Consider the following 12,468-nt stretch of genomic DNA (forward strand, 5'->3'; position numbering starts at 1 on the left):
TAGAAAATCAAATTCGGGATGTAAGAGATGTAAAGTTAAAAATGGAATAGGATTTTACTAAGTTGAAGTCGGAGCAGAATTTAAGTGAACTTTATGCCTCTCTTCCTTGCACTCTTCTTCAGAAGATTCATTAAATATCACCTGGTCCTCCCTAAAGTGGATGTGTCAGATTAGAACAGCTGCCAAAAGCAGTGGAGAGAGGAAGGTGAGGGGTGAAGTGAAGGGCGGGATGTGATCAAACAGCTCATCCTCCCTCGATCAATCAGGAAGGGCTCTGATTAATGCAAGCAGTGTTATAGTTTGGCTTGAGTCTTAGGTGTGTGTGTCTTAGTTTGTGTCTGTGAGCTTTGTGTGACTATGCAACAGAGGGCAACTGTCCCAGCAGATCTCTCACCTAAATCAAGCACAAACTGTCTTCTGCACCATGAGTTGATTAATGGTCAGGACATCACCATTGAGATGCGAATCCTTTGGTTTCCAGTCACAAAATCACACTGAATGGCATCATATGCATTACAATGTGATCACGTTCTGTTTTATAATCAAATTATATTTGGAAAATTAAGCTTAAAGGGACAGTTCACTCGTTTACTCACCCAAAACTAATTTTGTTGCTGGTTCAGCTAGAAACTATTTCTCATCTTAAAGGGATAGTCCATCCAAAAATGAAAATTCTGTCATAATTTACTCATCCTTATGTCATTCCAAACTTGTAGGACTTTCTTTCTTCTGTGTAAAAATATATATACATTTTTTTTTTTTTTTTTTTTTTTTTTAAGAATGTTGGTACCGAACAGTTTTAGTTCGCACTGGCTACTTTCACACTGTCAGTTTTTGGGATTGACAACAGCATTTACTTACAGATTTGAGTCTCGAAATGTCCCGTTTACACAGCAGCTTGTGGAGTTTGGGTTCCTTGCCACTGTCGCCTCTGGCTTGCTTAGTTGGGGACACTTAAAGGGATACTCCACTTTTTTTGGAAATAGGCTCATTTTACAACTCCCCCAGAGTTAAACAGTTGAGTTTTACCGTTTTCGAATCTTTCGAATATTTAAAACTTGACTCTTCTGTAGTTACATCGTGTACTAAGACCGACGGAAAAGGAAAAAATGCGATTTTCTAGGCTGATATGGCTAGGAACTATACTCTCATTCCTGCGTAATAATCAAGAACGCATATTACGCAGGAATGAGAGTATAGTTCCTAGCCATATCAGCCTAGAAAATCGCAACTTTTCCTTTTCCGTCGGTCTTAGTACACGATGTAACTACAGAAGAGTCAAGTTTTAAATAGGAAAAATATCGAAACTCTTTGTTAATTTTTTTGAGAGAGATGCTAATGGTCTTGTCCGGTTCAATTCATTATGCTAAGCTATGCTAAAAGTGGGACCCCCAGACCCGGAGATCGGCTGAATGGATTCGAAAACGGTAAAACTCAACTGTTTAACTCTGGGGGAGTTGTAAAATGAGCCTATTTCCAAAAAAAGTGGAGTATCCCTTTAATATTCAACAATATTATTGATCTGACCACACTGACACCATTGTATGAGAACTGAGCTGGGCGATCACATCACTGTTTTCTCCAGAGCTGCTGTATTTTTTTTTTTACAACCGAAATGAATCAACACTGAACTTACTTAAGCTGCAATGACACTATTTTCTTCTAGAGCTGCTTTACAGCTGAAAAAAATGTTGTCGCATTATTTTCCTGTTATCACTGTAAAGCTGCTTTGAAAGAATCTATATTGTAAAAAGTGCTATATAAATAAAGGTGACTTGACTTGACTATAGACAGAAATACAATGGAAGTCAATGGGAACTGAAACTGTTTGGTTACCAACATTCTTTAAAATATCTTCATTTTTGGGTGGACTATCTCTCTGAGCCGCATTTTCCAAAACCGTAAAGCTATTCTTATCAACCACAGTGTCCAAATTTTTTGCTGCATGTATCCTGCCTATTAAAATTTACCTAAAGGAAGCAGAGAAATAGTTAGCGCTCTTGTAATTAAAACGCCCACATAAACATAATACATTACGAGCAATAAAACCATGGCGCATTATCATAACTCTTTAAACTGTTACTGGATTTCCATAATTCATCAGCACACCACAGAGTACACAGACAACATCGATAAGTATTCTAGCAGCCTTACAACAACACAGGGCAAAAGGATATTGAACCGCCAATACACTGAGTTACACTGATTTTCCATGTTCTCTGTGCTTGAATACAGAATTCATGATTTCATGAAGAGAAAAGCTATACCAATAAAAATGGTTGTTCTCATAGCACTGCTGAGAGTATTTATATGTTCTAAGCAGGATTCAGCTGTGTTGGGAGGTAATCTCTATCTTGCTAACTGAAGGTGTGTCTGTGTTTACAGAGGCATCTGTGACACATGAAATATTCATATCTGGAAGAGGCAAAGGAATAAAAAATGCCATCCAAAGTGAGAACGAGAGATTTACACATACATTCTGCTGGAGAGCCCTCAGACATACTTGTAAAAAGTACCTGTCTTATAGTGTAAAGCAGGGGACATTTACTTTCAGTTACTTTCAAGTTGACCAGCACCTTTTAATTATGTAATAGCAATAGTTTTATTTATATTATGTATAGAATATACTGGTATGTAGCAAATAATTGTGTAGACAGACAGAAACATTTCTCTTTCAGAGACCTTCAACAATGTGAGATCATTTTTTAAAAAGACAATTCTTAGTTTTTTTTTTTCTTTTGTATAAGCAGGGCTTAAAATGAGTGAGCGATCAGCAATATATAATCAGATTTAAAAATAAAAGGAGAAAACACTTCTCTTTTTTTAACATGCGATTCATAAAATGCATCTGCCAAGCAAATTATATCTGCCTCCAAATTTTTTAGATATAACGGCCAAAGATTATAAATAAGGGAGGCATTAATGAGAACTATGTAGCAAGGAGTGATGTACACATAAAATCTGTACATATTAGCCCTTACTATATTATTTAGACATTTTCATTAGATTGCACTACAATGAAAAGCAGTTTACTACACAAAGGCAAAATTTGAGACAAGGACAATCCTCCCCTATTAAAATGTTTTTTTTTTGTTTTCTCAGACTACATAAATGGCTTTTGCCCTCCTTAATAAGTTCACTGCATTGGCAAACATGATTGATTGCCAATTAAGCCTAAAAATTAAACATAAATCACATTGACTGAGGAATCCGCTGAGCGGAGCATGAGCACAGAGTTGAGTGAAGGTAATGAAAGCTGATCCGGGGAAAAACCTCCATCGCTTTACGCACAAAGTCATGTATACACAGAAATACACTGTATGCTGATATTCATTTGATCTTATTGATGTTAACAGGTTCACCTCCATTGATTTACCTCATCTGTTCATTATGCACTTAAGGATAATGCGTTTCATATAATATATTCATTCATATAAGCTCTTCTTTACAGCATATCGGTCATATTTACAATATATTACCATCATGAAGTGTTCTTTTAAAGCTAAGTGACATTACAAATACATATACCTGAAAAATAAAAAAGTAGCCATGAGGAATGTATAATGTAAGACTGTACAATATATACACAGTACTCTGACCAACATCAAATAAACAGCAGTTCCATACAGATAGACTGGTACAAAAACACCTTGAAGCATAATGCTGTGCTTTTCGTTAAACTGAATCAATGAACCCGTCAATAATAAACTGGGTTTAAAGCGTCACCCAAAGGCATTCAGACTACAGACTGTTCCCAGGCAAAGCCTAGGTGAGCAGTGTTGCTTGAATTTACTTTTATTTGGTGTAATCCTTAAACTTAATCCTTTTAAGATCCTATAAAAGAAGATTACACAACAGAGTGAAATAATAACTTTTTTAGGGCTCTTTACATTGCTTTGATACTCATATCTTACAAATGTAATAATGTATTGCAGTATACCTTCATTTTATTTCCTCTTAGATGAAGGTTCGAATGTTTGGAAATGTCTTTCGCCATCTTCGATTTGTCCTCATCAGGCCTGGAGTCATTTGAGGTGCATTTTGGTCATCCTTATGGACATTTGAATTGTGCCATGACTGTGCTTAATATTAAGTTTGCTATTTTAAAGGTAAGGTAGGCAATTTCTGAGGCTAGCATTAGCAAAATACAAATATGCAAATACATAGGGATAAATACATCTCAGTCAGCTCCCTATAGATCCCGATCTTATGAATCAGTAAATTGTGTACAAATTCAGGCACTGGTGAGGACAGTAAGGACGCTGGCTCACTACACATTTAAACACTGATGACTCTATTTCCAGCGACTTGACAACGTCCTCATTGTGCAACATCCATACTGTGCTGTTCCAGTCCAAAACTGTCATGCCCTTCACTCGCAAACTTCCCTCCGTCTCGTTCACTCGGATGTACGTCATTGCGAGTGCCCACTACTGGCGGAAACTGCAATGGGCTGAACTGGAACGTCCTAAGCCCTTGATCACTTGGAATCAGCTGTGGAGTTGATTTATTATTTACATTTTTTTTCCTTTAAGAATTTGTTTAATGCAGCATCCAAATGTTTATGTGTGTTTGGGTTGTTTTAAACAAAAAATATATATAATTAATATATCATAGAGTTGTCTGTTGTGGTGGTGATTAGATGAGATATGTGGTGACGTCACAATCGTACTGCATTGTGGGACATATAGGTGCCTGAAGTGTACATTTGAAGCAGACTCGCTCCCTCGGTCAAAATCGAGGGAACGATGTGTCTGTCCATATAAACTTCCCTCGTCCACTTCACGAAGTGGAACACACTTCAAAATGGCGGCAGGGATTCCCCCAAGGGGAAGTGCTTAGGGAAGTTCGCAAGTGCGTGTCTAAAAGTGGACTGGAACGCAGCATAAGTATTTCTGAACAACAGCAGAGCTGATATCTTTCTGACATTACTCGTAATGTTATTTAAAGTACATTATGATAAATGCTTTGCTTGTTACATATACATGCAACATTTCAGCCGTGAATAAATTCTAAATGATAGCTAGATTGTGTTCATTACCTGCCCACACAGCAAAGGAGTCCAAAGTTCAACGATTTGGTGTTTCCCGAAACCATCATTCCAACGAACGTTCGCAAACAGCATCGCAAACGTGTGTGGTTGGAACGACAGCTCTCGAGCTGTGGTTAGAAGCATAGTTTCTAGTTTACATGAGATGTAGACTGAATAAATCCTTATCTTTAGCAAAATAAGCAAGCTGACATTCAGTACAACCCGTGTTATTTATTTAGAATACATACAAATGTAATTTACGTTTTTTAGTTTGTCAAGAGATTTTAAGCACCGTTTTTGAAGACTGCGCATGTGCGAACGTGCTCCACTATAAGAACGAGCCAAATATTGAGTCTGGTAATAAAGCAAAATAACTGAGAAAAATTAGAAATGGTCTTCAGATGCCATGTCTGTAACTTATATGACAAAATCTAGCGTTAATTCGATCTCAAACAGATTAATTAAAATAAGTTATTAGTCCACCACGTGCGAGACGTCATAAACCAACGTGATTTAACGATACTTTGCGACATACGGTTTCGGGAAACAGTCGTGACTAGCTAGTTGATTTCTCCAACGATGCATCGTACTATGGTAGTTAAGCAGCGAGCTATATAGTTGTACGGGAAACGCACCCCTGTCTAGCGATGTATGCTGAAACATAATAAAATAATTGTTTGTATTTTAGAAAACATCTATAGCGTGTCGTTATGTGGAGTGAGTTGGCTCATGTGATATAAGTTTTGTGCTTCAAAACTTCAGTCAAGGGAACATATTGAGGATCGATGCTCCCTGGTTTTAACGGTGCATTGTGGGACTTTTTAGGGAGCGAACGCTTCAGTGCACTGGAAGGATTCTGCAAATGAGAACCCCCTTAAAATGGCTACTGAACTACGGAGCTGATTGAGACGCACCCATTGGCTGACAGGAAAGTAGAACATCCTATCATTGCATTCAGACCGCATTTGAAAATGTTTGGGTCTGAAAACTTCTACATATATATATATATATATATATATATATATATATATATATACACACACACACATGTTTTAACATTTAGACCACTTCTATTATTGATTGCTATCAGGATGTGAAGAGAGGTTCAACCAAGTATAACAAAAAATGTTTTTGAAAAGCATTGCCTACCCTAGCTTTAAGTTTTTTTGGGTCATAATTAAACAGTAAATAAATAATAAAAGTAAGCGTTTGGACCTGAAAACGTGTCCTTTGTGTGGAAATGACATACTTTTTGTTTCCGAACGGCCTCATTTGAAGCATAAAATGAATCTTATCGTACTACATGAGATCTGTATGAAAATGTCAGAACAAAAGCAGTCAGTATCGTTGTCTATATGTGCTGGATATTTGAACTCTGAGGTGAGTCTTGAGATGCGTTTATATCCATGGAAACAGTAGTAGCACAGGCAAACAGAAGGTCAGAAAGGTCAGACTTTTATGACTAGCGCGTCCCTTTAACGATTCCTGATTGGTCTCATCGGGGCTCTGGGATTGGCTACGACTGGAGCACATCTCATACAGGTTTCCAGAAAACTGCATCTTTTTGGACTCTTGTCTCAGAGACTCCCACACCGTAGCAGCTTCCTCGGGACAGCCGGCCATGGCCATATTTGCACAGTCATGAAAATCATCCCAGGATCTGCAACAGACACAAGCGTAAGGTTAAATGTTCTGAATTATAAATGTCTAATCTACAAACTAGTGAGAATTTGATCAAAATAAATCTGAAACCTGAAACATCCTAGTCTGGCTATCACCAGACCAAGCTCAATCTTTTAAGATTGAACATTGGTCTGGGGAGTCTGCTATGTATTTTCTACTGCACAAGAGGCGTGATCAACGGGCAAAATGACTCTGTACACAATTGGATAGTCCTTCAACCAATCAGACCAACGATCCGGGTGACGTACTTTGCAGAAAACTCCAGGCAGGAAATGTGTACCCAAACGTGTTGATCAGCGGTTTGCAGAAGCAGCAATGGAATCGAGCGATTTTTGCAGGTTGAAAAAAACCCATGAAAGTTAGTGGTATTTACACCACGAGCGAGTTGTTTGCTAAAAAGAAGCCATTGAGCATCGTCGAGAGGTTAAAAGGAATTGGACATAGCCGTGACGGCTCTGGAATTGGATCGGATTAAACCCGCCAATAGCGCGCCAGGTGGATAAGCCAGTTTGTGATTGGTTCCAGCAAATATATGTACAGGTTTCCAGCCTGAGCTGCAGGGAGAAATCAAAACGCCGGCAGATCAGGCTGGGTTTACCCAGTCTAGAAACATCCCTCATGTAGCTATAATTTAAAATAAAGGACAAATAGCACTACAGTAAGATACAGGCTTTTTAATCTGTCATAAACCTACTTAGTGTCAAGCTTACGGACTTAGATGAAAAAAACTCTGCAAAGTAACATTTTTGGTTGATCTATACTCTAAAACGACCGAGACTCTAGAATGATCAAGATGTATGAATGCACATACTTAATAAATTGCATGCAATAGCACTAGTAGTACTGAACTGAGGTTTATTTTTAGTTAACAAGGATTTCAGGATTTGCTGAATCTTTTTAGATTTTTAGAGCAATAGTGATGAGCAGGTAAAACAGGTTGATGCAAGAATATGCAATATAGTCAAACTTTTTTTCTATCTTCTTTGTTTTTTTCAACAATATCATTCTGTGATGAAAATGATATTTTTTTACATATTATGTAGGCTACCCTAAAAACACAATTCACTTTTTTTCATAATTAGACAAAATTACAGCTTAATCTAAGATTAATCCAGATAGCCTATTCTGTTCACAAGTGATGGTTACCAAGATTTTTCATTATTTTCTGTGCACATCTCATATTTCATCTTAGGCATGCTCTTCACTGTTGTCTCCTTGGTAACCAAGCACACTAATTTTTGATAAACCTTTCTGTCAAAATTATTGATTATGGTAGAAATAACATAACAACTGAAGAACAGTAACAGCTGTTGTTCATAAATAACAGTATCACCTAAATCAATTCTAAACTGATTTATGATTATTTTACTGTTAACTAAATTATCATAGTTTTTAAAATGTGATTTTTTTTTTTTTCATATTAATAATTTTTTTATGATGGATTTTTTTATATATTTTAACATTGAAAGTCTGGGTCTAACACAAGAAAAAAAACATCTACACAGGAAAAAAAAAATCATTTGAAAAGTAGCAGAAATAAATGATAAAGACAAAAAGTAAAAGTTCCCAAGAGTTTCACAAGTTTAAATGTGACCTTGATAATAAACACACACAAAAATCTGTTACAAAGACAAAAAGTAAAAGTTCCCAAGAGTTTCACAAGTTTAAATGTGACCTTCATATAATGATAAATAAAAAATCTGTCAAGTTTTGATAAAACTCAACCCCAGGCACATAAATGTTCCCAGTGAAGAAACACCCTTTTATGTTAAAACCCCAGCTCTTAAATAGAGCGAGACTGTTACAGTACTGTGCAAAAGTCTTAGGCATGTTAATACCTAAGAAATAATTCTTAAAGGAACACTATGTAGCTTTTCAACCTTCATAATATATTTCCAAGACCCTTGTGATGGTACATCAACTTACAATAGGTTGAATGACACGTCTGCCATAGCCTGATGGGGTCTGTATCGCTTTTACTGGCACTATCGGGGTTCGGGTAGTAACCCGAGCACAAAAAGAACTACAAAATTCGACTGCTTTATGTGGCATACGTCACTTCCCCCACCACTTCCTCAAATTTGGACGTGAGCGTTTATATACTAGGTGTTTCTCAATGTCAAGGATACTTCCTTGGCAGGACTGGTCCTTCCAAGTCACTTCCTTCAGAGGCTAGGCGAGGCTCCTCTTTAGCATTCGGAGAACACATAAATGGAACAGGCTAGCAAGTGCACGTCAGTGCGTCATTACGTCAGTGAAAATGAAAAACAGAGCGTTGCTATGGACGCAGTTCTGTTCACTCAGGCAATATATAATCGTTTTTTAAATCAATAAACTCCTTTTTAATCATATTGATTATTTGACTGTTAAGTGTGTTTAAACAGTGCGGGTCAATTTGACCCATAACATAATGGATGTAATTATTTTTTAAAACAAATGTTTGGTAACGTAAATATATTTACATTTGAAAGCATATTGATCCGTTAACGCTCCGACTCCGATAATGTCCAACATTTTGAATTTTTTTAACAAGATAGCAAAGCTGCGCGCATAGGATTGTGGGTGATTTGAGAGCGCGAAGGCTACACATATGCATCCTTTCCTGTATATGGGATATTTTTCGAACGAGGGACTCAGTCCTTGGTGGAAATTCCGAGGATCCTCGACATTGGAACAGTCCTTCGACGGATGTCGATGACGTAGCATCCTCGAAATTCTGGCTTCCGAGGATCCTTCCTTGACATTGAGAAACGCCTACTGTCTATCGATGTGAGAGGCCAACCAGCGTTTGTTTTCGGCTTTCAGGCGTATGTTTTTGGCATGGGGGCTGTTTACACCTGGCCATTTCATGCGTTTTCTCAGATCGGATAGCTATCCGATCGTGAAAAGACCAGGTGTAAATGCGCTCCGAAACGCATTCGAGACGGATTTGAATCCGATCGCTCAAACCACTTTCAGGAGGAGGTCTGAGACGCATTCCAGACGAAACTGGACAAGTGTAAATGCATCTGGTTGTTGAAACCACATATGTAAATTGTACTCCTCCCAAAAATGCTAAAAATAAATAAATAAAAAAACGTGTGAGAGCGTGTTATAGGCTATATGTTATTGCCAGATATGATGACGCTACTGGAACACGCATCACCGCAGCTGAGCATCGATTCATCAAGCCAACGTGCAAACTATCGCAAATCAAAGTGAAAGTAACACACACAATCATCATCATTAAAAGTAAAGAAACGAAATGATCTTACCAGGGCTGTTGCTGCTCTCTTATTGCGGTCTTTGATTTTGAAATTTTAGCTGATGATCAATAAAATGCAGCTCATATCTGTTGCTTTCGGTGACGTGCACTCCATTAAATCTGCATAGCGCGAGAACTGAAGATCGGATTTAAATCCGTTTCGCAAAAACATTTATGTGACCAGGTGTAAATGGAATCGTTTTGATAAATCAGATAGCTATCCGATCTGAGAAAACGCATGAAGTGGCCAGTAAATAAATCTCTTATTTGTAAACTTGTTTGCATTCTATGTTGTATGTTGTTGCGCTTGCTTGTAGTATGTCATTTTTTTTTACGATGCTGTTCATTCATCCATTGCTGGTAATTAGACCAGTCCAATAATTTCCACATATGTCTAGCTAGCTTTCGATTATCTATGGAAGCTTGTTTCCGCCACAAAATAAAAAAAATTAAATGATAATTGCGACTTTTTATCTCACAATTGCGAGTTTACATCTCGCAATTCTGACTTTATTTCTCAGAATTGCGAGATTCAAAGTCAGAATTGCGTGAAATAAAGTCGCAATTGCGTGTTATAAAGTCAGAATTGCGAGATATAAAGTCAGAATTGCGTGAAATAAAGTCACAATTGCGTGTTATAAAGTCAGAATTCTGACTTTTTTTCTCGCAATTGCGACTTTATATTACGCAATTCTGACTTTATAACACGCAATTGTGACTTTATTTCACGCAATTCTGACTTTATATCTCGCAATTCTGACTTTATAACACGCAATTGCGACTTTATTTCACGCAATTCTGACTTTATATCTCGCAATTCTGACTTTATAACACGCGATTGCGTCTTTATTTCATGCAATTCTGACTTTATATCTCAAAATTCTGAGAAATAAAGTCAGAATTGCGAGATGTAAACTCGCAATTGTGAGATAAAAAGTCGCAATTATCTCTCAAAATGTTTTATTCTGTGGCGGAAACAAGCTTCCATAATTATCAGAGCTGTTAACAGACTTACAAACACTCGTTCTCTTATGTGTTTTTTGCGTTATGTTTTATCGCCTAGCTTGCCTCACGAACTAGTTTGCCAGCTGAACTCAGGTGTTGTGAGGTGTATTTATCATGTAGTCCTGAGGGATATCAGACGACGCTGTTGACGTTGATTCTTGCGATTATCATGAGAACAGTTTTCAATATCTCACATAAATATCAGGACATAAATAAGCCTAACGTATAGGTTGTAAATAAACAAGCACAATTTGCAAACTATTATGATAAATTGCAATAATCATGTCTTCGGAGTCTATGTGTGCCTGTCCTGTGAGTCCATGCCCGACGCAGGTACTGGTGTGGAGGGTGGGGGTTGAGGGGTATTTACGACAGTGCAAGTATTCCACAGCGACTCTAGGGGTCGCTGTTTGACAAAAACACAAATTCTCCACAGTGTGCCTTTAAGTCAGTTATTTATATCTTTTGCTGTAGTGTGTCAGTAGGAAATATCAGTTTACATTTCCAAACTTTTTTTTTCTTTTTGCCATTAATTGTAATAATCCAGTGAGATTTCTGTATGCACAAGGAATCTGACAACAGCCGGTAAGATCTGATCTCACCATCATCGAGTCCGTCTGTGATTACATGAAGAAACAGAAAAAACTGAGACAGACTAAATCCAGAAGAACTGCGGGAACGTCTCCAAGATGCTTGAAGAAACCTTCAACCTTAACATGCCTAAGACTTTTGCACAGTACTGTATATTAAACAGCGATGTATTGTGTGCACTTCATAGTGGAAGTCTGGGTGGTGTGGCGCAATGGATAAGACACATGCCTTTGGTGTGAGAGACCCTGGTTCGAATCCACTGTGAGACACCAATGTGTCCCTGAGCAAGACACTTAACCCCTAGTTGCTCCAGAGGCGTGCGACCTCTGACATATATAGCAATTGTAAGTCGCTTTGGATAAAAGCGTCAGCTAAATGTAAATGTAAGTCTGTCCTTCACCACCGATTCTTTTCTTAAACGTCCCTCTCAGATCTCTGAGACAGGAGCAGTGTTGGCCTAAGCCTGGTGGTGGAAGAACGTTACTGTAGCAAAAGATCCCCTGACAAATGATCAGACAGGCTTCCTGCGAACCTGCGTGTGAACGTGTGCGTACTTGTGTTTATGCATGTGTGTGTGCACGCGATCACTGAGCTCAGTGGCAGGATTAATTGGTACCTGGAGGAATAACACTTAGATAGCTGTGTTAAAGAAAGCACTCTCCTCATTTCCTGCTTGTGTATGCCTTGAATGCTGAATGCAGGACCATATAATGCTGTCGCATAGATCACCATCCATTCGGTTAGCGGCGTAAACGTGCGAAGTGTAACGGATTGAGTCTGACTGGAGGATATACAGGAGGCTGTTCTTTAACAACATCATGCTGCTACACAATGAATACTTAAAGAGTTCCTGCAGCTACAGGGTGTGACACAATATAAAGTCATATCATAGATGCATGATCTATGGAGGGGC

The 12,468-nt window shown here is 38.0% G+C and overlaps 1 protein-coding gene across 1 annotated transcript in view; it reads right to left on the reverse strand.

The window, feature by feature from the left end:
• Nucleotides 1-3,860: 3,860 nt before the first annotated feature.
• nrn1la (neuritin 1-like a) overlaps nt 3,861-12,468 on the reverse strand; it is a 34,816-nt gene continuing 26,208 nt past the window's right edge. The window contains exon 3 of the mRNA XM_084408759.1: nt 3,861-6,692. Coding sequence (XP_084264885.1) covers nt 6,431-6,692 — 262 coding nt within the window. The 3' untranslated portion in view covers nt 3,861-6,430. The remainder of the gene's footprint in view (nt 6,693-12,468) is intronic.

Source organism: Rutilus rutilus (genome assembly GCF_951802725.1).
Source record: "Rutilus rutilus genome assembly, chromosome: 5".
NCBI lineage: Eukaryota > Metazoa > Chordata > Actinopteri > Cypriniformes > Leuciscidae > Rutilus > Rutilus rutilus.